Source organism: Terrapene carolina, unplaced genomic scaffold (genome assembly GCF_002925995.2).
Source record: "Terrapene carolina triunguis isolate 2854851 unplaced genomic scaffold, T_m_triunguis-2.0 Scaffold95, whole genome shotgun sequence".
Classification (NCBI taxonomy): domain Eukaryota; kingdom Metazoa; phylum Chordata; order Testudines; family Emydidae; genus Terrapene; species Terrapene triunguis.
In genome coordinates, this window is record NW_020664446.1 from 6,558,253 (window position 1) to 6,585,994 (window position 27,742).

Genomic DNA, 27,742 nt, shown 5'->3' on the forward strand with positions numbered 1-27,742 from the left:
GCGACTACAGCACAAGTAGACATACCTGAGCTAGCTTGTGTAACAAGAGCAGTGAAGCTGTGGCAGGAGGGTGGCTGCATGGGCTGGCCCTGCCTGTCCAGGACACTGGGTACATACTTGCTCTACCTAGATCAAAACTTGCTCAGTTAGGTCTCCATGTGCTGCCATCACACCTCCTGATTACAGTGTAGGCATGCCTATAATAAGACCTTGTCTACACTAGAACTTACTTTGGTATAACTTTCGTCACTCAGGGGGGTGAATAATCCACCCCCCTGAGCGACGTAAATTATACCAACCTAAACGCTGGTGTAGACAGCGCTATGTCGGCGGGAGAGCTTCTCCTGCTGACATAGCTACCGCCTCTCAAGGGAGGTGGAGTCATTAACTCTAGAGGAGAGCTCTCTCCTGGAGACTTAGACCGTCTTCACCAGAAGCGCGCCCCTGGTGCAGCCGCCTCGATGCACTTGGACCACGGTAGCACTTGTAGCGTACATGTAGCCTTAGAAGAGAATCCATGTCTCAAAGAGCTTACCGTGCAAATAGGCAAGAGCAGGCAGTATTACTACCTCCACTTTACCAGGGGAACTGAGGCCCAGAGAGATTAAGTGATATGCCCAAGGTCACCCAGGGAGTCCGTGGTAGAGAACCTGGATTATCTCCTTGGGCCCAGTCCTTCACTACCAAACTCTCCTGCCCCTCGTCCATGGCTGGCAGCATATCCGTTGTTAGAATCATGTCAGAACTGAAGTGTGGGGAAACAAGATGAAATTTGGAACAACGTGATTTTAATAAGTCAGATCTCAGGCCTTCTGGGTCTGGAAATGCTATACCAATGTTTGCAGCCCCAGTAGGCATTTTTGAGCTGAAAGACAAGTGACTGAGCCCTGCTGGGGAGTATCAGCGTGGTGTGTATTCAAAGGCGTATTTGGTGTCTGTCTTTTGTCTTTATACAGGTGACGGCTGGTGGAAGAGCAAATTACTATGTGTCGTACAAAAGGGAACCCTTCGCTCAAATTAAATTGCCCAAATACTCACTACCAAAGGTAAATGAACCTGTTATCAACACAGTCTTGAGATGTGCAGCATCTTAAAAAGCACAGCGGAGGTGCTGTGGTTTGTTTGTGACATGGACCAGAGCTACAAGGGAATCCACTTCTGCTGATTTGCTATGGTCACTCAGGTTTTGAGGATCGACCCAAAAGCTAGTCCCCCCAAAGTACATGCTGGTGTGTTTGCCCCTCACGTACATTAATCGATGGGGCTTTGGGGAAAAAGAAACAGGCTGGGAACATTTTCTTGCCTTTCGGTGACACTTACAAAGGCAGGGAAGAATTCACCCACCTGCACGCAGAGAATGTTACAGCTAGTGGTGAGTGCAAGTTAGAGCCAATTATAACCTGATCTGCCTGCATCTAACACCTCTCACAGGTCTTGCTGTGTTCTCCCTAAGGTGGAGATTTTGCCTCTCTGTGTTTCATACCTAAGACATTTAGAAAGCATGACCCATGAGGAAAGGTTGAGAGAATGGGGTATATTTAGTCTTGCAAAGAGAAGTCTGAGGGGAAGCAGGATAACAGGTTTCAGACTTGTAACAGGTTGTTATAAAGAGGATGGTGATCAATTGTTTTCCATGTCCGCTGAAGGTATGGCAAGAAGTAATCCGCTTGATCTGCAGCAAGGGAGATTTAGGTGAGATATTAGGACAGATTTCCTAAAGCAACAAAGAGGAGAATAGCCTCCTCAGGGTGCAATAGGATTCTTCAGTGCACCATTTGCTGGGACGGGCTAACTGATTAGGAAATGCACTCTTGGTCCTGGGGCAGAAGGGGCACGTGCCTCATCTCAGCAGCAGCAGAGGATTAGCTCCTTGTCTTCCGCATACTGAATCTGAACAAACCCACACTGGACTCCGCATTAGATCCAACCACGGGGCGCTGTGTTTGGCCACCATCACCGTGCAAAAATATTTTCTCATGGCTGTTCTTCAGTAGATTGGAACAGTTTTTTGGAAACAGCTTTCACATCCAGTGGCAGCTCTATGTATTTTGCCACCCCAAGCACGGCAGTGAGGCAGCCTTCGGCGACATGCCTGCGGGAGGTCTGCCGGTCCCGCACCTTCGGCGTACCCGCAGCCGAATTGCCGCCGAAACCGCGGGACCGGCGGATCTCCCGCAGGCATGCTGCCAAAGGCAGCCTGACTGCCGCCCTCATGGCGACCGACAGGCCCCCCCCGCGGCTTGCCGCCCCAGGCACACGCTTGGTGTGCTGGTGCCTGGAGCCACCCCTGGTCACATCACTGGGATGCCCCATTAAAAACTGGGAACCATCCAGCTATATATCCTAGAGAAGCAGCGTCTACGCAGCCACTTTATGGATTGCCGTCAGAAGATGCCCCATGCTGATATGACAGGAGGCGTGAGACAGTAGCTGCATCCCTATCGATGTCCTTTATTGGCTGATGTTATCATGGATTGTTGGCCTCTGTGGAAAGGGGTGTGGGGCAGCCCTCTAGTTCTGAACTGATATGCTGTATAGAACCAGGACTGCTTTGTCATTTTAAAAATGGAAACTGCTTTTAAGCAAGTTGTCAAAGCGAAGTCTTTTGAGAAGCATAAAGGAGCCTTGTTTACTCTGCCTTTAGTCGCCAGTACAATCATCTCTTGCAATAATAACTCTTCTGTCAGCTGTTGATTAATGAATCCTGCCAGAGATGGATATTTGTTAGGCTACTGTTATGGATAATGCAACATCTCCACTGCCACTGGTCAAATAGATTGAGTTGCTGGGGTGATTTGCTTTATTCTTACATTGCTTCATCAGTCCATTGCCGGAGTGAATTGAATACATTTTTAGGGTTCAAGGACTTAAAAACGTTTGATATGAACCAGGCATCCTGATTCAAATCTTGCCCACATTGAGGTCAGTGGCAAAGCTCCCATCAATTTCACAGGAGCAGGCTCAGACCTGTTAGGGGCAGAGGCTCTGAAAGTTTCCCCCCTCATGTCACCTTGAGGGGCTGTCTGAGGCTACCCTGTAACAGCCCTATCTAATCTTCCTAAACGATCCATGTAGGATAGCACAGAAGATTCAGTTGCCCAGTCACCCCATTTTCAGGGTGTGTCTACACTGCAGCTGCAGGTGTGATTGCAGTGTGAGTAGGCAAATCCATGCTAGTTTTAATCTAGCTAGCTCTGCTAGCAGTGAAGATACAGCAGCACGGTCCTCAGTGTGAGCAAATCAATGTGAATCCATAGGCAGGGCTCCGGGTGAATTTGTCCAGCCCCTCACTGACACCCATGCTGCTACGTCTTCCCTGCTCTTTTTCGCTGTGCTAGTTAGATTAAAGCTAGCACAGGTGGGCTGACCCGCGTTGCACTCACATATTTGACTACAGTGTAGACATACACTCAGATAAATTACCTCATAGTCTCTCCCTCCTCTTTGGGCATTGGGTAAACACAGTGTGTTGTGGACAAAGATAAAGTCCCACAATATCTGTGGATGAGCCGGTATTAAAAGTTCCTTGGTGCAGAAGTAGAAAAGGGAATTAATAGAGGTTCCTTGGGATCTTGGGGAATTCACTTCCCAGAGATTTAAAATAGATACATTAGGATCCCCCACTTTGCCAAAATGCCATTGGCAACACGAAAAACACCATCACTGCTAAGGGTTTGTCTAGACCACCAGTTGAGTTTGTGGCAAGCTGCGGTGTAAACCTACAGCGCACTAGTGTGCCATGCCCTATCTGTCCCTGTGGACCCAGCTGCCATGCACTAGAATTTCCCTGGTTTACTTTAATTTGCCTGCTTTGAAATGGGAGTAGATCAGTGTGCACTAGGAAAATGTAGTGCATGGTACCTGAGTCCACAGGGACAATTAGTGCATGGCACACTAATGCACTGTAGATTTGCCCCACACTGTTTGTTTAGATGAGCCCTGAGTGATCCCAACTTTGGCTGAGTTACCAGCGATGGCAAGGGTTAAATGGGCCTAGAGCCTGATCTGCCCTCTGAAATGTGGAAACAAGCCCTCTCCAAGAGAATATTAAGCGACATCAGTGATGTTTGGAAAAATTCTTAGTATTAAACTAAAAGAGGGAGATTGGTGTTGGGCCATGAAGCCGTTCAGGTCTTGGCCACCAGCTGGAATCCAGCTCAGGTTGACGGGTGGCTGTTTGGTGGCCCACATGAAGTGAGCTAGTGGATCCCAATCCAATCCTCAACAGACAAGTGTCCGGTTGCTAAAATCACCCTGGCCATTAGCACAAAGCGATACCTAGGTTGGCAGTCTCAGGAGAGATGTGGTGGAGATTTGATCTATTTCCATCCTCCTGCAAGTGGTTCCCCTCCTGCTCAGGACTCAGGCCTATTGGCTTTTGTAGCGTGGGGGAAGCTAGTACCGCTGCTACTCTTGCTATACCTTATTCGGTGGACAAAGATCGGATTTCAGGCTCCAGCTCATGAATCTTTCAGGCATGATAAAATTGACTTTCAAATTCATAAATAAAAAATGAAGCTGGATGGAACTCCTTGACGCTACTGAGAACAAGGACTGCAGAGACCCTTAGCCCACCCTGTGGCCATTGAAAAAACCCCAGCAAAGTCACGTTGGTGGTAATTTATTGGCTTGGTGTAACGGAAAATTGTTTAACGTCTTCTATAACTCATGCTCCTTCTCAACTCTTTCTTAAGTCACAGTAATTACTATGTGTCCCAAAGGGCAAAGAAATATAGAGATCCACGGTAATAGACCTTTTGTCTTCCTCTAATAGGACATGCATATTATTAGCACGGATGAGAATCAGGTGTTTGCAGCCGTGCAGGAGTGGAACCAGAACGATACGTACAACCTTTATATATCTGACACCCGAGGGGTCTACTTCACGCTGGCCTTGGAGAATGTGAAGAGCAGCCGGGGACTGGAGGGAAACATCATCATTGACCTTTATGAGGTATGTAGTCAAGATCACCTTGCAGGACCACCCCTGCATAAGACAGGAGTCATCTGCCAGTACAGATGTGTGTATAAACCTCTTAGCATCCTTCCAGGAATTTTGGGAATATCCCCCAGAATGAACACATGTTCTGCCCTCCCGGTGCACTAAAATGGAACTGGTCCCTGAAGAACTCAAACGTTTTATGCTGGACCAGTGCATGCCGGGATAGATGAAATGCATGCTGGGATAGATGTGGGCAGGGAATTTAGGAGTTTGTTGCTTCCTCAATCATGTTATGTTGCAAATGAGGAAGAAAACAGTTTATTCATGTGAAGTACAAGGTTCATATTTCCCCCAGATTCTCTGTCCCATCAAGCACAGATTCATCATGAAAAATGAAAGGCTATATTTTCGTAAGCGCTCAGCGTTGGCCTAACTTGAGCTCCCTTTGACTACAGTGGGAGCAGAGTTAGGCCAACACTGAGCATTTTGGGAAATCCTGCCCAAGAGGTTCTGAAATCTGACTTTAACTCAGGTTGGGCAGCAAGAGGCACTTCTTCTTTTAATCTTGTCAAATCACACATTGTTATTTGTAGCTGTTATTTCTATTATTATCTGCATTGTCTGTGACCAGGATCCCATTGTGCTAGGTGCTAGGCAGGGGCGCTGGAATAGCGGGGACCAGGAGGCAGGGGCCCTCCCACTTTTTACTGGAAGAGGGGGCGGAGAGGAGTGAGTGGGAGGCGGGGTCTTGGGGGGGAAGAGGCAACACAGGAGTGGAGTCTCCGGGGAAGAGGCGGTGGGGTCTTGGGGGAAGGGGCAGTGCAAGGGTGGGGCCTCTGGAGGAGCGGGTGGCATGAGGGCGGGGACTCAGGGAGAAGGGCCGGGGTGGGGGTGGAGCCTCGGGGGCGGTGCAGTGCGGGGGCAGGGCCACAGTCCGAGCCCCTGTGTCCCACACACACACTTTTAGGGCACTTCCGCTGCTCCTAGTGCTAGGTATAAACACACAACCAAAAGGTGATCTCTGCCCCCAAAAGCTGGCAGTCTAAGATGAGAGACGGCAGGTGGATACTGAGAGCATAAGGCAGCATTGCGAAGATGAGAGACAGAGGAGAGAGGGTTTAACAGGGTTTAGAAGAGAACTGGATAAAGCCGTGGAGGTTAAGTCCATTAATGGCTATTAGCCAGGATGGGTAAGGAATGGTGTCCCTAGCCTCTGTTTGTCAGAGGGTGGAGATGGATGGCAGGAGAGAGGTCACTTGATCATTACCTGTTAGGTTCGCTCCCTCTGGGGCACCTGGCATTGGCCACTGTCGGTAGACGGGATACTGGGCTGGATGGACCTTTGGTCTGACCCAGTATGGCCGTTCTTATATTCTTATGAGAGAATAAGGCAGCAATGCAGCAGTGCTGGCCAGCACGCTAAGCAGTGTCTCAATGCACCAGCTGCCTGGCCATTGTCAAGTTGTTGGTAAGCCTCACGACAAAGGATTGCAGCGGTGCCCAGAGGCTCCAATCAGAATAATTCCCCTTGGTACTCTGCAAGACAAGGGCTTGATCCTTCAGACGCTTGCACATGTGCCTAACTTTACTCTCTTGAGTAAACCCTGTGGACTGCCCACAGAAGCCCTGGTGCAGGAAAACACTTCAGCACGTATTTGAGCATTGCAACTTTGAGGGGATTTAAGCATGTCCTTAAAGTTAAGGATGTGCTTAGTCACCCTTGTTACTAGGGATGCTTTCCTGAATTGGAGCTAGAGAAAGGGACCACCTCATATGAGCAAAAAATGGCAAAATCTCAGGCTCTTAAATTACTATCATTAAAAAAACAGATCCTGCATTCATCTGTTGAGGAAGAATTCCTCAGGAGATGAGATAAAAATCCAGTGAGGAGTCTTTCAAGCAGCAATTTTGTATAGGATTTGATAGGATAGTATTGAATTCCCCTGTGGATTTTCAAAACAGGTCTCTATCTTTCATCAGATGATGTCGGCCACTCTGCCAGGCAGTCGCTCTTGTAGGTTTCATTGAGATCTTTTACCTTGTGAGAGAGATATTTCTCCTCCTCATTCACCGAAGAGAGGCTGTTTATAAGGAATGCAGTCATATGATTGCAGTGTAAATTACATTGCTGGGCTACCTTCGCATTCCTGTTGGCGGAAAGTTCCTGGAGAGAGGTTTTTCTAATAAGTCCTCCCCAAACAGCCTTGCCCTGTTTGCAGCCTGCGCACCGCACCTTGTGCAAGGCTGAGCCTACGGTCCCAATCTCGCTCTCAAAGATCCTTTCCCTGCTCACGATGGTCAGTATCACTGTGAGGCACGTTGGCAGCGCAGTGCGGGGAATCGTGCACCGCTGCTGCCTGTGCCGTACCTGGCCTGTGACTACAGAGAGGACATCCGTTCCCAAGCCTGTCTATCAGAAGAATTGTTTCCTTTATATTGGAGGGGAATTCCAAAGCCTGGCCAGGTGCTGGTGCGCGGGGGGTGGAGTGCTGCTGTTTTTGTGTATTATTTGTATTGCCAGAGCACCCAGGAGACCCAGGAATGGACCACGAGCCCATTGTGCTAGGTGCTGTACAAACACAGAACAAAGACAGTCCCTGCCCCCAAGGGGCTTACAAGCAAAGTAATGGAAGACAGCTCCCAGGACACAGAACTAGCGGCTGGAATAGCCATTGTGTCCCCTTTCACAGGGCACATCTACATACCTAATGCTCTGTATGGGCTAGCGTAGATAAGGTGGCTTGACTCCAGCTAGCCCCGGTAACAATAGCAGTGAAGACTACACAGAGCAGGTTTCAGCGTGGATAGTGTAAGCCCAGCACGGCCCTTGGGTATGTGCTGGACTCAGCTACGTTAGTTGGTGTGCAGCTTTTGCCATGTAGACATATCCTGTGTAAGGGGCCCTGCAGGGTCCCCCAGCCATTAGTAGTGTGGTCTGGAAGGTGTATTCCCCCTTGCTCCATCCCTCTCACCAGTACATCTGCAGACATACCCACAGATCCCCAAGCCTGCTCATATTCCTCTGTAGCCTGCCCATCGTGCCACCCTCTCTGCTGCCATGCAGGGAGATCCAACAGAGGTGGGCAGCTTGAAAGGGGCATGGACCTCCTGAGCATCCCTCACCCCGCCTTCCTCTTGCATAGTGAGATTGCAACAGTCCCTTAGCGGCCATGTCGACACCTTCCAGACTTGCCCTCATTAGAAATAACGCAATTGATTTTTTTCCCCCTGTTCTTCTAGTGGTAGCACGGGTTGAGCTGACCTTTTTGCAGAGAGCTCGCCCTCCTGAGGGTCCCGGACGGAGCCTTATTCTTGCCTGTTCGCCCGATGTGGTTTTCCATCTCTCTCCATTTTTCCTAGGTAGCAGGGATCAAAGGCATATTCCTGGCTAATAAGAAGATAGAGGACCAGATAAAGACTTTCATCACCTACAACAAGGGCAGAGACTGGCGCTTGCTGCGGGCTCCTGACACCGATCTGAGAGGGGGTCCTCTGCACTGTCAGCTGGTCAGTGGCAGAACTTTTCCAATGTGGAATTGACAAACCATTCCGGGCTTCATCCTTTAGCCCCCATGCAGGCAAAGCCCCTACTGAAGCCAGTGGCATTCTGGCCGGCATGAGGACTGCAGGATCAAATGCTCCGAAATGGAACCCTGTTTATCAGCTGGATCCTCAACTGGTGTAAACTGACGTCGCTCCACTGCGGTCAGTGAACCCACATCGATTTGCACAAGCTGAGGATCTGGCCCAACGTATTTAAAAGGAATCGGGTCCCAATGTTTCCCTGTTTGTTTCCTGTCTGGTTTTGCACGACTGGGTACTGAGGAAGTTAAGTCAGTTTCTGTTCTCATAAATACATAGATTGTAAAGCCAGGCAGGATCATCGTTATCCTGTTGTCTGACCTTCTGGATCACACAGGCTGGAGAATTTGAAATTTGAAAAGATCTGACAGGGAGCTGCATGAGACCACCATATTGATTTTAAAAAACAACAACAACAAAACCCAAGCGTGAACTCCCCTTCCCGTGATTCAGCAGAACTGTTCCTCTTTTTCATGCAATTCATTTTTTTTTTTTTTTGGGGGGAGGAAATTTTTAACAAAACATACACACTTTTTTTTGTGACTGAGACCTCACGTGGCTAAGGGGGCCATTTTAAGAAGCATATTGGCATAACTAGCCAGCACTCAGAAGCTGATCGCTCACTCTTTCTCTGATCTTGGTTTTTGTGTATTAAAGATTATTCTCTCCACTTCCTCCCCTCGGCAGCCTTTTTGTTCCTTGCACCTGCATTTGCAAATCTCAGAGAATCCATACACATCAGGAAGTATCTCCAGCAAGGAGACGGCTCCCGGGCTTGTGGTGGCTACAGGTATTGATTTTGTCTGTGCTTTCCCCCTGTTCAGCCATACCTTACCTAGACTCCTTCAGGAGAGCTACTAAACTGCTGCTGCTTTTAGCTGTTCAGTGGTTTGCAATGTCAAAGGTTATCTTGGCTGGGTGGGGGGTATGGATTAGTGAGCCGAGGGAAGGTGAGGCTGACAAGGAACCATGAGGAATGTATTTTGTCACATAGCTGTGAAGTTTTTCAGGTGGGTATGGGCGTCCTGTATGTGACATGCATATGCCTGTCCATGTGTGGTGTGTATCTGTGCTCGTGTGAGTGTGTAGATATGACACCGGGCCTCAGACTTCTCTCATTTGCACCAGATTTACACTGATGCCACTCCATTGGCTTTCGAGGAGTTATTCTTCATTTACGCCCAGGTGAGCGAGAGGAGAATCAGGCTCGCACGCTGGGCCAGATTTTTGGCTGGCATAAATGATTGGCCCCAGCAGAGGATCTGGCCCAGTGTAACTGAGAGGCTGTTTTTATGAAGTTAGAGATTTGCAGTGACCTTCTAGCTGTGCCGCGCACTTAATGAACCACCTTGGCCCTGGACGGTGCATTCTGTGTGGTTGCTCTGGGCTGGTGCTTTGGCAGATTGCAAGGCTTTCATGACAGCCTGTTGGAATCTTGAATGCCACCGACTGGCCGACCCATTGTAATTCATCTGACAACCATCGCAGCCCCGTTTTGTTTTCATTTGCCTGCTCACAGTAGGCGGCCTAATCAGGATGGACGTAAGACTTGAAGCTTCCACAATGCTCCCACAATGCTTAGCTCTGTGGGAACTGTTTGGGGGGTAACAAAGCGCTTTCGGAATGACTGTCACTGGGGAGAGCTTGCAAATGCAGTAGAAAAAACTTCACACACATGCTAGCAGTTTAATGTACTTTTTTTTTACCTAGGGACCCATAGCGGAACCCTCCCTCATGCTGGCTAATACTTACTCACTTGAGTAGTCCTGTTGCCTGTGATGAGATTACTCAGATGAGTAAGTGAGTAAAGGCCCATAGCAGTCATACTACAGTGAATTGCAATAGCTTAAACATTCTGTCCATAATGTAGTTTAGTCCTAGTTGTTTCTGGCTGTTTCACCCTGAGCAGGTTTTATGCTGTTAATTGTAGCTTTAGCTTGCAGTGGTTTCATTTTAGCACGTCATCGGTGTGAATTTGCACTGGGGTAAGCAGTGTGTCCTACTCCCTCCCTCCCCGGCACTACAGACCATGGAGGTCGGTGGCTGCTTTCACAATTTGCCCCCACCTCTTTCTATCAAGGGCATATTTTTCCTATTAATGGTAATACAAGGAAGTGTGTCTGGGCTCTTGTTTTACCCCCGGTGTTTCCCCTTCACCCCCCTGTTGGTGGGAGCTGGGGGCAGACGAGGGATGTGTACACCAGCTGTTGGATAAAATCAGAGCTCTATTGTACTCAAGCATTAGTCCAAATTCAAACTGAACAGACCTTTAGTTAGATTGGGTCAATCTATAAAATTCAGAATTTCATCTAAACACCCCAGTGTTCCAGGAAGTTCAGTTGCAGGATGCTGGTTCAGATCCATTTCTTCTCTTTCTTCGGTTTGTTTCCATTCTCGTGCACTTCTGTGCTTCTATATTCCAGCCGGCACTGGAAATTGAACCAAAATCCGGAGAGAGAGCATGCTCTTGCAGTATTTATGGCCTGGCTTTTAGCAAGGAAGGTACTGCATGTTTTGCAAAAGATCCTCTCCTCAAGATTTCTAGCTCAGTGTTCCAGATTGAAGAGGTTCAGGTTATTTGGGTTAAACATCCCAACTTTGCAAAGTTTATCCAAACTAAACTGTCAGGTGCTGGCAGCTCACAGCGAGTGTGTCTAAACGGTCATGGCTCATGATACAGTTCTTACAGTGGCCTTTATTCTTGACTACTGAATTCTCTAGGAAGCAGAGAAGATGCCAGAGGCAGCAAGAGAATGAGGTCCTAGGCAATGGTCTAGATTACTAGACAATGAGTTTCTTTTCAAGCTGTCACTGCACGAGATGAAAGCTTCACTTGTATAACAATTAACCTTTAAAAGGCAGAGCCATCATTTCTGTGTTGCTGCCTTGTGCAATAAAAGGCTTAACCTGGTGGGAATTGGCACATCTGTTTCTGTTAAGCATGGTCAACAGCTGCACTGTATCAGCACAGACAGTCCAGATTACCCATCACAAACTTAGCCTCATAGGTCTTGTCTTTGCTCTGCTTCCCTGGGAAAGCTCCCACTCTTTCACTACCCGTGTGGCAGCTCCACCAGTAATAATGATGGTGGGGGCGCTAGCCTGGATATAAGATCATTGGTCTGACTCTTTAACAGAGAAGAGACACATATCAGCGTCTCGTTCCACGCTTGTCAGGACCAAGGGTCTGATCCAAATTGTATTGAAATCAATGGAAGTCTTTCAGTTGACTTCAGTGGTCCAAATGAGGCTAAAAGGGAGAAAGGAAGCGATTCATGAATCAGGGCTATAGAGACAAAACTATCTGGAAATGGTAGTGATGGAGTTCCAGCAAGCAAGAACTCGCTTCTCTTTGCTACCAGCCATAAACCCCAGTTGGACAGTTGGTTTCCAGACCTTGAGGCTTAGAGACGAAAATGGCAATAGCAAAACGTGATTCACTATGGCAGTTCCTATAAAGAAGGCATCTGAATGTCAAGCTTCAGGGCATAAGCCAACCTCTGACTCTGAAGAGAAAACTTTCCCTATGGGCAAGTCAACCCAAAACTGCCTATTTCAGGGTTTCTTCTACTTTCAGCTGAAGCAGCTAGCACTGGCCACACTTGGTGGTCACAGGACAGTGGAGGAGATCAGTGGTTCTCAAACTGGGTTGTGACACCATTTTAATGGGCTCACCAGGGGTGGCATTAGACTTGCTGGGGCGGAAGCTGAAGCCTGAGCCCCACTGCCCAGGGCTGAAGCCGAAGCCCCACGGCTTCCACCCTGGGTGATGGGGCTCAGGTTACAGACCCCCCCACCTGGAGATGAAGCTCTTGGGCGTTGGCTTTGCCCCCTCACCCGAGGTGGTGGGGCTTGGGCTTTGACAAGGCTTGGGTGGGCTCTGGCTTCCATCCCCGCTCCTGGGGTCGTGTAGTAATTTTTGTTGTCAGAAGGGGGTCACAGAACAATGAAGTCTGAGAACGCCTGGAGCAGATGGACCAAAGGACTAAGGGAGTGTCGTAATTCCTGTGTTCCTAATACTGATACCAAAACCTTTCTTGAATCACCTCGTATCGGGCGCAACCCTGTTTCTCAGGTTTTATTTTTGGAAACAGGAGTGTCACAACAACTTGGCGAGTTATATAGTCTCTGATGCTGATGGGAGCTTGTCAAGATGCATCTGGGCTTTAATTCCTCATGTTCCATCATTAAATGTCAGGAGCGCAATTAACATTTTCATTAGTCTGTTTTTATTGTGCTCCTATTGAGTCTACAGATGTGTAGGAGTGAATCTTCCCTTCTTACTGTTTTTAGTGGAAAAATATTAGCTCCTTTAGAAAAAAAAAATCAGGAAAATTATACCCTAGTTTAAAAATATCTTCGCTGTAGGGAGAGGGAATTTTATGGATCAGTGGATAAGGAATGTGCTGTGGAGTCTTTCATCCATTGGTTCAACCCCCAACAGTGTTCATATTGTCTGTGAGTCATTACCATTTGAGGGCCTTTCAGTGGTATATGTGACAGAGTTAGTTCCCTCAGTCTACTTTGGAGGGTACAGACACCCATGCTACAGAAACCCGACGGGCACAGACTAGCAATCTTCTTGGCAGGAAAGCCAGTTAACTGCGTGGAGTCTGAACAGAAAGTTTATTCTGGAAGATGGCTCCTCCAGGGTAATGGGAAAGTAGGGTAACTTACACACTGCTACTTTGGACAAGCAGAAGACTTCAGTCTCCAGGGCTATCAGTGTGGTAATCTCCATCAGCACTGAATTAACAAAATAAAAATGCGCATAGGCAAAACCTGTCCATTTCTGCTCACACTAAAATGTGCCCAGTTTCTGATCAAGAAGAACAGTCACCGTTGTCCAAGACATTGCTGTGGTCTGATCATTATTATCTTTATTGCCAGCTCATTTGGTCCTGGGTCGTACTTTACACCCTAGCTCCACCAAGATGTAGTTCATATCAGAAACAGGCCAACCCTTGACAGGGAGATATTGGTAATTTCAACATAAGCCTCATCTGTTAGGCTTCACCACAAGCCACTAGTGAACGCAGCAGGAGGTGCTGTTTGCTAGGTGCCCTGCTTCTGAGATCAGTACATTGGTCCCTTTGTTTTTTGGAAGAATCCTGTGGTGCATTCTGAGCCCCACTGAAATCAATGGGAGTTTCACCATTGACTCCAATGGGACCAGGAGTTCACCCTTGAACTCCAGCTCTGATGAGGTGAAGGCAGTATGAATAATTCGATTTGGGTCATGTGCATTTGCCTTTTCACTTGAATTTGCATGAGAAATGGTGATAGGAAGAATTAAATGTTTCCATGTCAAAATACTGCAAACACTAGGAGAATGCAGAGGCATGCTTTGGTGCAAAATTTTCAGAAAAATGACTGATTTGCATACACAGTTGTCACGATTGCAACCATGGAACATAATAGACATGCGGTTGTGTTTGTATTTTCCTGAAAATGTAGGCCTCAACATGGAGCAGTCCAGACACGTGTATCTCATGTTGTTGCAAATGCACAGAGTGTCACTTGGAGTAAAAGCAAACCAGTGAAGCAGTCTTTCTCAGCTATTTACTTTAAAACATTTTACTATTTTACTGTTTGCAACGTTCTTCTATCTTAATCCTTCCACCTCCCTTCCATGGTGTTGTTATATAATCCTGGAATTAAGACAACAAAAAACTTTGGTTAAACCAGTTACCCCTGATTTCCTGCAAAACTGTGATTTCCCTGCTCCTGCCACACAAGAATTTATGAAATCCACTTGTGTTTCAGGCAACGTTGGCTCTGAACTCTCATATACCGATATCAGCACGTTCATATCTTCTGATGCCGGAAACTCATGGAGACAGGTACAGTCATATGTGGGGAAAGGGAGCTGTGTGCCTTTAGCAAACCTTTCCAGCTGCTCTCTGGCCCTCAAATGGCTTGAAAAGCTCACACTATACTTGCCTTGTTTCCAGATCTTCGAGGAAGAATACAATGTGTGGTATCTCGACTGGGGTGGGGCACTTGTGGCCATGAAGCACACGTCAATGCCTATCCGGCATTTGTGGTAAGGCTGTTTCCCTTGCTTTGAGAATATTCGGGGGGGGGGGAGGAGGGCGCTAAGCTGGAATTGCCCAAAATATAATTAAGATCTCTCAGTTCTGGAGTGGATCCTTCTCCCTCCTGCTGGTTGTGCAGTATAGGTACCCAGAACACTAAGGAGCAGATCAAATAATCTCTTGCTCAGAGCACTTTGTGGTGGCCCACAGAAGGCTGGGGAAATCACATGATTCTGGTCCTTCATTTTGTCACTAGCTCCTTTCAACGGGCGTTTAAGTTTGAGGCCTCCTGAGTTACACACTTCGGGTCAGATTTTCTGACAAGTTTGGCTCTCCCTTAGGTAGCAAAGTAAGTGACCAGATGTAAAAAAAAAAGAAACAAACATCATGTACAGAGCTGAGCTCCTATGAACATTCTTCCCTTAGTGACATCCTGCACAGCCTCGTTGATTACAATGGGTGTTGGTTGCAATGTCCATGTATAATTTGGCCAGCAGTTGCAGGGGATTACTCAAAAGGATACTTTTTTATTGGTGTGGGTGTGTGTCAGCACTGGGGCCAGGAAGAGGGGTTTGTGGGTGATAATAAAGAAGACCAAGAGGATGGATAAAATGTGTATGGGAGCAAGGGAGGGAAGGAAGGATTACCAGATGGTGGAGGAGCAAAGGGAGCAGGGACCAGATGGGACAAGGAGATGGAGTGAAGAACAGAAGGAGACAGTGTGATTGACTTGATGCAAAAAGGACAACACATTCATCTCATGAAAGACTGACAGAAATACAGAGATACTTTGCTAATGTTACTAGCCCCATTAAAGATCCCGCTGCAGTTGCCAGAGAGAGAGATTGGTGAGCACAAATGGGTTCGGGAACTCAGGGTGGGTTTTGAGAAGATTGCTTTGTTCAAGATGTAGTTCTCCCTCAGATGAAGTTTGAGAAGCCTGTGCACTAGAGACACCGCCCAAACCATCTCCTCCACCTACTGAACTTCAGGGGAGTTGGGATGTAGGTCTGAACTTCACAGTTGGCCCTCATGACTACAGGACTTGACACTGTAATGGGCTGAGCTTCCTCCGCTCCCGCTGAGATTAACAGGCGTTCAAGGCGCTCAGCATCTCAGTGCGTGGAATCTACAGTGAGGCAAACCAGACTCCTAGCGCAGAACCTCCACCAGAATTTGGGTGAGTGGGATATGGTTCAGAACTTTAAAGCCGCCCTATTTTTCAACCAAGCGATGTGCATGACCAAGAGATGTCAGGGTTGATGTATTTTCAAGCCATGAGCCTGAATGTCTCCCTTTGAAGCTGGAGCCCTCCTGAACTTTTAATTGAACAAACATACAATAATTATATGCATTACACATTACAGAGTGCACTTGCTCTGTGGATGTGTGGGGGCAGCAGGCTCAGTGCCTGCAGTAGACGAGTGGAATTGCTGACTGCTTTCTAAATTAGTATCACCTTCTGTCTTGTATCTTGGGTGACATCGGAGCATGGCTAATGGACTGACCTGCCCAACTTCTGAAGTTGTTACAGAAATTATCTTCAGAGCTGAGGTTCCTATTCTTCTGTGAATGAGAGACCCCTCTCTTCTGATCGCTGACAAGCACTCTCGTCTCCAGACGCAGCACAAGCAGAAGAGGAAATAGAGCTTTCGGTCAAATAAAAGAAGAAAGTAACGGTGTTTGGCCGCAATAATGAGATGCTAAGGTCTCTCCCACTTGATTCATTAATACACAGAATCCTTCAGTTAAGCAACATCCAGGCAGAAGCCAGGGGATTCAAGGCTCAAGCTAAGCCGTTGTCCTTCACACCATGATGTTTCAGGGATGCACCTTACTAAGATAATTGATGGTTGCCTCTTCACCTCAAAGCCTTACATCCTTCCTTGCCACAACCAGGCAAATGGCTCTATAATAACTTCCACTAGGGGTTTCCAGTAGGGTTTGAACCTTCTCCATCAAAGCACCCACTTCTACCACTTGAACTAAAGGAGTAACTCCATTAGCTTTGCAGCAGTAGCAGACTGTTATTGTCTCTGTGGGTTAGCCACAAGAGATGGATGCAACACACACTTTACAAGCAAGTTACATTCCTGCCACACAGCGAAGACAGTATGCAATGGGCTCAGATTCAATTCCGTTTTTTCTCTCTTCTTTCTGGCTAGTAACAAGCAAAATATTCTGAAGATGCTAGAATTTTTCTAAGATCTTGTCAGCATAAGGAGTAGGATGGTCCTGTGGGTTAAGCCGAAATCAACCCCCCAACCGGGTCCTAATCCAGGTTTTGCCCCCGATTCACTGTGTGACCATGAGCGAGTCACTTCACCTGGTTGTGCCTTGGTTTTCCCATTTGTGAAATGGGCACGCTGAACATCGCCCTCCTTTGTAATGCGCTGTAAGCAGCTGGAATACCTCATCAGCACAAAACTGGTTGCAGCACGCAAGGCCTGAACAGAACCCCTGTGAAGGCAGTGGAGTGCCACGTGGACGCAGGGCTCACTGCAGGATTGGGGCCGGAGCATTTGCATGTGCTCATGGCCAGTTAGAGGCCAGATTCTGACATGCTCGCTCACACTGGCCACGCTTTCCATAAAGGGTGGTTTATAAAGGATTCCTAAGTGAGCGATTGCCGTTACAAGCCACCGGCAGGAGCAGCCTGTGTTCTAGAAGGTTCTAAGGACACCAGTAGATGGTTCTAAGGAACCCGGACAGGGGTAAGGGAGCTGAAGCTGGGGGCAAGTCTGGGGCCAGGGCCGGGAACAGAGCAGTGGCCAGGGGCTGAGGCTGGGGGCAGGGCCAGGAGCAGAGTCCCGGGTGCTGGGCTGGCAGCCGGGCCCCCTGGCACGGGGTTTGGAGCGGGGACCCCAGCAGTGGGCACCCCGGGTGTGAGGTCGACAGCCAGGACTCCAGGAGCCAGGATCCCGCATGGGGGGCCAGGAGCGGAGCCTCATGTAAAACCTGGCCTCTCAGCCCAAGTTCCCGAGCCTATGCTTTTGCCAATCATTTGTTAACCCCTTATAAATTCGTTAACCCCTTCCTAGACAGCATAACACTCAAACTGAAAGGCGCCTCACTCCACGAGCGCTCCTAGTGACCTGCTGAGTGAGGTGCTACTCCGTGAGAGAGACGCTATCAGATTCTGGCCCTAGGTTCCTGGGAGAAGAGCTGTGGAGGCTAAGGGACAGTGATGAGCAAATGGGGATGAACTGGCCATGAATAAATTTCGTCTGGAAATTAGAAGACGGTTTCTAACCATTGGAGGAGTGAGGTTCTGGAACAGCCTCCCACCAGGAAGAGTGGTGGAAATAACCTCACTAATTTTAAACTGGAGTGTGATACCTGCATGACGTGGATGATATGCCATAGCAGGGGACAGGACCTGATGACCCAGGAAGTCCCTTCCAGTCCTGCGTTCCTGTGGCTATGTGTGTGGGCAAATATTTGATTTGTGCACGGATTCATCAAGGGAGTTTGGCGCACACGCTGTTTGGCTCGTGCAAGTGCCTGTGAACGTCTGGCCCACTCTATTGCATAGGTATTTAGAGTTGTCGCTGACAAACTCTAACAGGTCCTTCCAAATTATACCTTTAGGGCTTTTGAACTTGCATCATCTTGACTCAATAGGCACCTGCTGCAAGAGAAGAGCCATCTTGATTAAAGTATACATGGAAATCTGTTAGTTCTCAAGCTGGGACGGCGTACAATAAGTTTCATCCCGGAGAAAAGAGGGTTTGATAATTGAAAAGCTGAGAGAACTTTAATGAAGCCTGCTGTTCCCCTGAAATTGAAATGTTAGTTAGATAAGCATGCAGACCGAACAGCATACAAATGCTTAGGGGTATGGGGAGATACATACATTTAAATAAATAGATTTCTGAAGGATAAACTCTTTGCATGCAATTCTCCCACAGCATTTTCTCTTTGGTCTGCATGCTTTCTCCTGTGCCAGATGCTGTTTTGTGTATCTGTAGCACTAAGGCAGTGGTCCTCAAACTTTTCAGGGTCATGCCCCCCCCTTACTCCTGTCCGTGCCTCTGCCCCTCCCCCCCCGGAGCCAGGGCTGGGAGTGGGCACACGGATGCCCCTTGGACAGGGGTAAGGGGTCTGAGGCTGGGGTCGCAGCTGGGGGCAGGGCTGGGGCCGGGAATGGAGCCATGTCTGGGGCTGAGGCTGGGGCTGGGGCCAGGAGCAAAACTCCAGCTGGGAGTCGCAGCTGGGGACAGGACCGGGGCCAGGGCTGTGGCTGGGGGAGGGACCAGAGTAGAGCTGGGAGGTGGAGCAGGGCTGGGTGGTGCTCCCTCCCTGCCCCCTGTGGAGGCTGTCCTGGGTCCACCATGCCCCCCCCCCCGAACGTTCCTCCGCATTCCCCTATGGGGCTGCGCCCCACAGTTTGGGGGCCACCGCGCTAAAGGGAAGATCTCAGTAATGTGCCTCATGGGGGGTAAATCCAGTCCATTCCTCTGCGTTTGCATAGGGTCCTGGTTTCACTGGGACCAGTGTGCTCCACCATTGGGAGCAGGAGCTGGGGAGCTCAAGAGGGGAGCCCTGCATACTGTGAGGCATTGTTCCCAGGAGTGGGGGGCTGGGCTGCCTGTAGGCCTCATCCCCAGCCTTTTGGAATCAATGAAAAGGCCCATTGCCTTTGGATCAGGCTCAATGGGCCATCTTCAGGGCAGGGATTTGGGATGTGGTGGGATTCAGCAGCCCTGGGCCTGAGTCCACTGCCGCCCTGCCTGTCAATGCAGCTGCACGGCACCTACCATGATGGGCTCCCGGCCTGTGACTGGGCTCCTCAGAGCGACTGAAGTACAAATCGTTAATCATCTGTCCTGCTCCTCCCAGCTTCGGTGGGGAGGAGTCGAACCCCTGCCGAACCCCTTCCACCAAACCCCGCAACTCAGGCGGAGCAGGAGCTGGGGGCGGTCCATATCCTCCTTCCTCATCTGTTGGAGATCATGCGCTGGATCCAGCGGGAGTTTGGCTGGATGTTGACAGGGAAATACGGGGTTTGACACTGTCCATTATGGACTGAAAGACCTAAACGGAGCATTTCACCCCTTCTCAATCTCAAATATTATATCCCCCTTCAAAATAATCGGTGTGATGGCAGCTCCTCTTTGCTGACGCTGGGGTTTAAACCAGAGACCTCCTCTGCTAAGAGCTCCAGTCTGTACAGCAGGAGCTTAAAAAGCCGGGCTCTGTCGATGAGACCCTTCTCCTCTATGGATTGGGCACCAAGGGACACAAATCTCACGCACTGACCAGTTGGTGACATCTGCCTGTCTTGAGAAGCATCAATTTACCCCTTAAAACGCTGCTGTCTCAGCCCTGCGGGAATCAGAGTTCTGCAGAACAATGTCTCCCTGCCCCAAGCCCCCCCGACCAGAGAATACGTTTCTCTTCTCTTTTGAAGGGAGAAACATTTCCTATTGACCAGAGGAGAAATTGTGCCTCATTTGTACCTTTGGCGGTGCCCATGGGGGGTTATTTGTCAGCTTTCACAGCTCAGGCACCTGCCACAATTACAAAGAGAGAGCTCTGAAATGACCCAGCTGGAACGGGACCTGATCGCCAGTAAGTCCTTGTGTTCCCCTGTTTGTTGTTCTTTGCAGGCAGGATTGTGGGATAACTCTCCAAGCAGACATCTTCCTGGAACAGTTATGTAAAGACTCCAGGAGCAAAGGAAAACTGTCTCGTTTCCTGAATTGTTTGTAAACCGAACATTACCACACTACCCCATGCCACTCCGTGGCTCCGGCAGTTTGGTATAGGCTACAGAGCCACTGACCTGCAGCGTCCCACGGCAGCAGTGACTGAATGTGATTGCTGTCCATGCTGGCTGTTGGTTGAAATTAGTTGGGCACGTTCCATTTTCTAGTGGATAAAGGTCTGATTCTGCTCTCAGGTACTCCCATGCAGCCCCATGGACGTGAGTGGAGTTGCGAGGATGTAGCAGAGAATTTGGTTCAGCATTTAGCCCGCTTCGTCTGCCCATCTCAAAGCACATTGCTAATATTAATGAATTAAACCCCACAAAGGCCCCGTGAGAGGGATAAATATTCAGAGCCTCATTTTATTGAGGGGGAAACTGAGGCACAGAAAGGTTGTGACTCACCATGGGTCTGTGGCAGAGCTGGGGAAAGAATCCAGCTCTCCTGACTCCAAGTCCCCCTAAGCGCTACACCACATTTGAGGCTGTGTATTTTCCCCTGCTGAAATTAATGTCGTGAACATAGACACGCACCTAGGGACTACATGTCCTGGCTTAGGTGTTATCAATACCGCCTGCAGTCTTGGGTCTGACCTGGTGATTGACATAGCAAACACAGGCCTGGGTTGCCAATTTTAGTTGGCTGTATTCCTGGATGTTTCCTCACAAGACACAATCTTTAATTAAAGATTAATATTTAATTCCTGGAGGCTCCAGGACGGTCCTGGAGGGTTGACAACCCTAACGCAGGCCCTTAATGACTTTGATAATAATACTTGCTGCTTTGCTTCTTGAGGGCACTCTGAGAACATTAATTAATAACATGGGGAGATGGCCAAGATTGACGCTTGTTTATAAATCCCGCAGCTGTGGCTCACAAGCCTTAGACGTTGTTTAATTGCCTGGGTAATGGTTACGGAGCCACGCGTTGACATTTATTTATTTTGTCCGTTTCAATTCCAGGGTGAGTTTCGATGAAGGAAGATCCTGGAGTAAATATGCCTTCACATCGACACCGCTTTTTGTGGATGGGTCCCTTGTGGAGCCGGGCATAGAGACGCAGCTAATGACGTAAGTCCCAAACGAGCTGTGTCGGGATCGAGCGTACGGCGCTGCGGGTGTATGTCAGTCGCTTCAGCCCTCTGCCGGGTGCAACGTCGGACCCGCTCCACTGTGTGTGAACACGTTACTCTGTAGAGCTGCCGAGAAGCTCTAATACAGCAGACCGGTCTCAAGTACCTTTTAGGATTTACAGAGCTTTGGGATTATTTGTAGATTTTAAGGTCAGAAGGGACCATTAGCCCCTCTGCATAACACCGGCTAGAGAATAAACAGGCTGTAAAATGTTGTAATAAGCTACTGGTGTTTAGAACTTAGCAATATGCACCCTCTTGGTTGATACACTGGGGATTGAACCAGGGACCCTCCAAACTAAATGTAGGCATTGCTACAGCTTGAGCTAAAGAGCCAATCCTTCATAGGTGCTGGCTGTAACCACTTATATCTTCTGGACAGGCACAGAGAGTGGCTTGAAATACACTCACCAGTGGGTTACAATTGCCCATAGACACAGAGGTAGTGGCTTCCAGTGACCATTTCATTATCTGCTCTTCCTCCGGGGGCTGGGTGCCGCAAGAGGAAAGCCCGTCTCTGAGGAAGGGATCAGGTTCCCAGAGAGCAGTACAGTTAAGAGTGTACTAGCCAAACACTCTACACTTACTGTGATGCAGCTGTGTAGTGCTGCTTCAGGAGTGTTCCTGTGATGTGAGTAAGTGCCCTCCATTAATCACAACAGGAAGGAGATTATGCTGCAGTAACACTTCATTGCAAACACAGAAGCCTCCTGCTACCCTGGCTGTTCCGAATTTCACTTTCTAAGGGATCTGATTCTGCCGTCGCTGGCCCCTTTGACACCAGTGTGACTGCACCCTGAGCAGTGGGGTTATCCTGATTTACACCCGTTCCAAGAGGGAGGCGGGTCGGGCCCACTATCTTTTGCTCTAGTCTCCATCATTCCTGTATGCTTGTATTTCAGGAAGTGGGGGGTGTAGCTCACAGATAGCGTTACTATTAATCATCAATCTGGAGTGGAATACTAGACAGGAACGTCACCCATCTCTTGAGAAGTTTGGAATCGGATAAGGGCTTTGGGAGTTGGGATGTGATTTCATTGGAATTGGATTTTGTGATTCACCATGGTACCTCTTCCAAAAATAATGCAGATGCCTCAATCTTAGGCAGAGTGAAATAACCGTATTGTAGGGAGAGTGTTGGATAGAGAGCCTATGCAGTGTTGTGGTAGCCGTACGGGTCCCAAGGAATTAGATCTCTCTAGTACATAGAGCCTATCAATGTCTTACACAAGGGGCTGGAATCTAGCTGGAGCTGCCAAGTCGAGAATTCCCAGGGAGGGGGCTGAATCTCTCAGCTGGCAGAAAGTCAGTGGAGCCAGCTTCTATGCCAACCACACCTCCTGTCTTGGCATACGGGGTGTGTCAGGGCTGGGGCCTTGGCAGCTTGAGAATGAGGAGGTGTCACTGGCTCCCTGACAGCCCTTCCTCCAATTCTCCTGTGCCAAAGGGAACTCATTGCAGGAGATGATCTAGCCCAGGGTATTCAATAAGGGGCTTGATTCTCTGTGTGCCAGACCTCCCCACATGCCCCCTATGCTGGGAGGGGCACCAGGCCCAGCAGCAGTGCAGCTGCACCAGCAGAGTGTTCTCCTACACAAGTGGCATTCTCTTCTAGGCATGTGCAATTGGATGATGGCTCCTTCATGCCACTTAGCTGGGGCAAAGAGTCATAACCCACCTCCAGAATCTGGCCCAGAAGAGCGAATCCATGAGACTTTATTCTGGTTTGGCTACTTCACCTTTGAGAGAGAGCAATGCACTTAGCTTCCTTATTATTTTAAGTCAAGGTTGCATGTTTTTCTCGTGCAAACAGGAATAAAGGCAGGGAAGTCCTATGGCTTGTGTTACCCAGGAGGTCAGTTTAGCTTATTACGATGGTCACGTCTAGCTTTATAATCGCTCAATCTCTGAATTACATTGTTGGTGATGGTGTCTCGTAGTTTGTCCATCAAATAGTGATGTTCCAACTGGAAACAAGGATGCACCTTCACTGAACTCTCCTTTTTTTTTTCTTTTTGCTTCATAGGCAATAACTGGGATTTTTGTGAGTTTCCATGAGAATTTGAAATTTCGATCAATAGAAGATTTTGCCATCTTTGCAGGGAAACCCACTTTTGTGGAGCGTGTGCATGTGTGCTGGTTTGTCATGTGCAAATACTACCTGAAAAGAGCAAAACGCAATAAGAAGTAATGCGGGCAAATACTTAACATTTCATGAAGATGGGGTAAATGTCATTTTGGGGGTCGGCGGTACGTAGGCAGCTCTGAATGAAGGGCTGGATCCTAAGCTGTTCCCTCTGGGTAACCAATTCTGGTTACCACATTTTCCTCAATGGGTCCTGGTCAATATAGTGGTTTCTCAGCATTGTTATATTGTGCACTGTTGTTAGGCATCTGCTGTTTCCCAAATACAGTAATGGGTGACGCGGTTGCATTCACTCAAACCCATATGGACAGCCAGATCCTCCACTTGTGTAAATCAGTACATCGGTATCTCCACTGCAGTCAATGGAGCTAACCCAGTTTACACTAGCTAAGGATTCGGCCCAGGTCCAGTGTGGTTTTCTTTGAGATGAAACATGCTTTCCAATCTAATATTATTATTATTTATCCTTCCAGTATTTCCATGGAGCATGTAGGAAGCCAGGCCTGCTGGCCATTCGATGCCAACTTTACTGAGAACTGCTTTGTTTTCCTTTTGAAATCTTTACAGGCTTTTTTTTTCATGTGCATAGAAACTCCTACCCACACTTTCCCAGGTGCTGAATAGTAAAACGGCTCTTTTATAACCTAGCTAGAAAATGGTTCTCATGCAGCTTTTCAAAGTATTTCCCGGAAAATGAATTGTAGAGAACTGATCCATAAGGGCAGAGCTGGGTCATTCTGGGCTCATGGGGGCTCCGAGTCAGAAGAACTAAATGCCTTCATGAGGCTGCAGCTCTGTTGGCTGTGATCTGAGCCAGCTTAGGGCTCAATCCTGCAACGTGCTGCAGGCTGGTGGGACCTGTGTGGCCATGCAGCGCTTCCACTGATTTCAGGGATCTTCCAACAAAGAACAGCTTGCAGGACCGGGAGTGGTACGTAGGGCTGCTGGCCAGGCAGGTGCAGTCGTAGGCTGGAGGGGCTCCCGTGAGCAAAGTATTCAAATGCCATGAAATGGAAACAAGGGTGGAGTTGATTTTCTGGAGTCCCCCCACCCCTTCCTGGAAACGGCTAAAATATTCCTTCCAGAGATCACAGCCAGTGCCTAGGACTTTGGAAAAGTAACCCTGTTGCCATTGAAATGCACCAGATTGCACGGCACCTTGGCTACTTCCTAGCCTAATCTCCCGGGGGAATTCATTATTTATTAATTGTTGGTATGCTGTCGATTATTATTTATTTGTATTACAGTCGTGTCCTGAGGGCTCCTCTGAGTTGGGGGCCCCTTTGTGCTGAATTCCTACATGTAGGGAGACCGTCCTTGCCCCAGAGAATTTACAACGTAAAGCCTAGTCTATACACAGATTTTATACGGATTTAATTATTTCCTTGGGGTTTCGATTTTTCTGGCAATATATTCAAATCAGTAAAACCCCCAGTGTGCACAGTTATACTGATATAACAATATGGGAATAAACCATACCAGTATAAGCACCTTCATGCTACTCCACTAGAGGGTTGTATCAATTTCTAATCTATAGTTATAGCAGGACAAAAATTGTGTATTGATAAGCCAGATGGGGAAACTGAGGCTCTGAGCAATAAAGTGACTTGCTGAAGATCACATACCTGGGAATAGAACCCACATCTTCTGAGTTCTAAGCCAGGTCCCTAGCCACTGGACTGCCTCCCTTGCCCAGGTGTGCTTAAAGTTCCACACAAGGAAAGACTGTCCCTTCCCCAAAGTGCTTCCAATCTACAGTGGTCACACACGGGACCAGAGAAGGGTTTTTTCCTTGTTAGCATTATGATGGTCATTGCTGCTCATTCACTTCTTAGGCTAAGAATTCTGCAAACTTGCCCCTACACGGTCTTCACACGAGTCCACCTTTGAAACTGCAGCTCTTGAATGCTGCTGCACTGGGCTTCAGCATGCTTTGTAGGAGCATTAAGTACCAGCATTTCCAGCAAGTACACTGCTGCTCCCTCCCTGCTTAGCTACAGATATGAGAAGGTGGTTCTGTTTACATGGGAAAACCAGTGAACAGATCCCATGCCATCATCTTTTTTTCCAAGCACACACGGAAAATCTGGGGTGACGCAGGCATATTATGCAGGAACCCTGGGTTAAAATCTCAGCAGCACATCCCAGAATGTCATGGAGGGAGAGAAGATAGCAGAGAACAGTGGCAAGGTGTGATGGAGGCCCAGGTGAAGATCAAGCCTATAAAGGGACCATTCACGGAGTACTGGATGGCTTGGGGCTATTGGTGCCTGTCATCTCTACTTCCAGACCTGAAACCAGCACAGGTGGCTGAAAGCTCGGAGGTGATACTGAATAGTTCCTGCCCTGTGGGCAATGTGAAATGGGTAGCTGCTCTTGGTTGCTTCCTAGTGGACAAGAACCCACAGCCGCAAATCCAGCACAGCTGACACTAATTGGCCCTCTTGTTGCTGAATGGGAAATGGGATCTCAATGGGTGATGGAGATGGAAATGCCCCTGAGGGTCTGTCTACATTGCAGCTGGGTAGGCCGACCCACCCTGGTGGGACTCAAGCTAGTATGCTAAAAATAGCAGAACATCTCAGGCCCTAGGAGGTCGGGTGGGCTTGAGAGCCTGAGCTCCAGCCCTGATTGCAGTGGAGGTTAGGAGCCTAAATACCGTTGAGAATCTGAGCCCAACGTCCTGAAAAATCCTTTTATGAAGACGTAGGCAGTGGTGTTGTAACCATGTTGGTCCCAGAATGTTAGAGAGACCCGGTGGGTGAGGGAATATCTTTTATTGGACGACTCTCACCAACAGCCTTTGGTCCAATAAAAGATATTCCCTCACCCACCTGGTCTGTCTCTTATGAAGATGTTCAGCCATTGCTGCTAGTAAGCCGAGGAGAGAACTAAAAAGGGAGAGGGACTCCAGGGGAAAGGAGCGCTGGTTCTAGACGTCTATCCTAGATCTGTAGAAAGGAAAATGGGGTTGGCAGCTTCCAGCATACAACTTAGTGAAGGGGAAATGTGTGTGTGGGCTTGCGGGCTTAGGGAACTCTGAACTCTGCTATTACACCCGGTGGGGGGGGGGGTAGAGCTGATCCACCAGCAGATTGCCATAAGCTCTCAAGTCTCATAAAAATGCCATTATTCTGGGGGGAGAATACACTGTATAGTTTGGTGGATTGTCTCAAAATCCTGTTTGTCCAACTTGTCTAGTGGTGTTATCCAAAAACGGCTCTGGGTTTTTTTCCCCTTAGACTAGTTTTATCCTGCCATGAAGTTTTCCTTCCTATCTTATTTGGAGTCTGCTTTATAACTGCATTATCTGTTTGAAATGCAACTGGCTTTATTCTTGGCGGTGGACTAGTTTCTAAAGTGGGTTTTACTGGCAATATTAGGACGTCTGTCCTTCCGATTCACTGCACAATCCTGTGGTTATGAAACTATGAAAACTGCAGCAGGCAACTGTGGACTGCTTTGAGGGCATAATGGAAAATACAGCTGAAGCCTTCAAGAGGAGAGAAGCAAAGATCTTTAACTTAAAATGTATCGATATCTGGACTCCTCTTCAGCTAGCTGATGAGGAATCAAGATGAGCCGCGAGAAAACAAAGAAGTCATCTTGGAACGAAAGAAAGGGAAACAAACCAACAAACACAAAATCCTGCATCGAGATTATATAACTTGGCTGGAGAACAAAGACCAAAAATAAGAATATTGAGTGAGGGAAGCAAAGATTTTTTTGAGATATTAGCCTTTATCATAGTGAGCCAAGCCACCGGCTCATCTGATCTGGTTTCAAGCCACCTCTGGAAATAGCCTGTACTGGAGGCTTCAGTGGAAAATGAGCATCCCACTAATACTGATTGTCAATTTTATGCCGTGCTCGAAAATGAGTGTGTGTCTGGGGATTCCTATTCTATCCCTGTTCCTGGTCAGCCTATACCTGGAACCATAACATTTGATTGGCTGTATCATTTTCTTAGCTTTTATGACCACAAATGTTACTAATGATCATTAATTTAACCAGTATCCTTTCTTACCCCCATCTTTTTTCTCCTCCAGCAGCTGTATAATTGTTAAGCCTGTGGCTTGCTGCGTGAATTCAGCTAGTTAGCCTGAAAGAGCATTGTATTGATACTCTTAGGAATCATGAAAAAGGGGATAGAGGATAAGACGGAGAATATATTATTGCCCTTATATAAAT

The 27,742-nt window shown here is 48.1% G+C and overlaps 1 protein-coding gene across 1 annotated transcript in view; it reads left to right on the forward strand.

The window, feature by feature from the left end:
* SORCS3 (sortilin related VPS10 domain containing receptor 3) overlaps positions 1-27,742 on the forward strand; it is a 464,482-nt gene that overhangs the window by 369,795 nt on the left and 66,945 nt on the right. Inside the window, exons 8-14 of the mRNA XM_024208853.2 lie at positions 957-1,046; positions 4,775-4,954; positions 8,303-8,449; positions 9,212-9,314; positions 14,291-14,367; positions 14,479-14,570; positions 21,236-21,343. Of these exons, the coding sequence (XP_024064621.2) occupies positions 957-1,046; positions 4,775-4,954; positions 8,303-8,449; positions 9,212-9,314; positions 14,291-14,367; positions 14,479-14,570; positions 21,236-21,343 (797 nt within the window). The remainder of the gene's footprint in view (positions 1-956; positions 1,047-4,774; positions 4,955-8,302; positions 8,450-9,211; positions 9,315-14,290; positions 14,368-14,478; positions 14,571-21,235; positions 21,344-27,742) is intronic.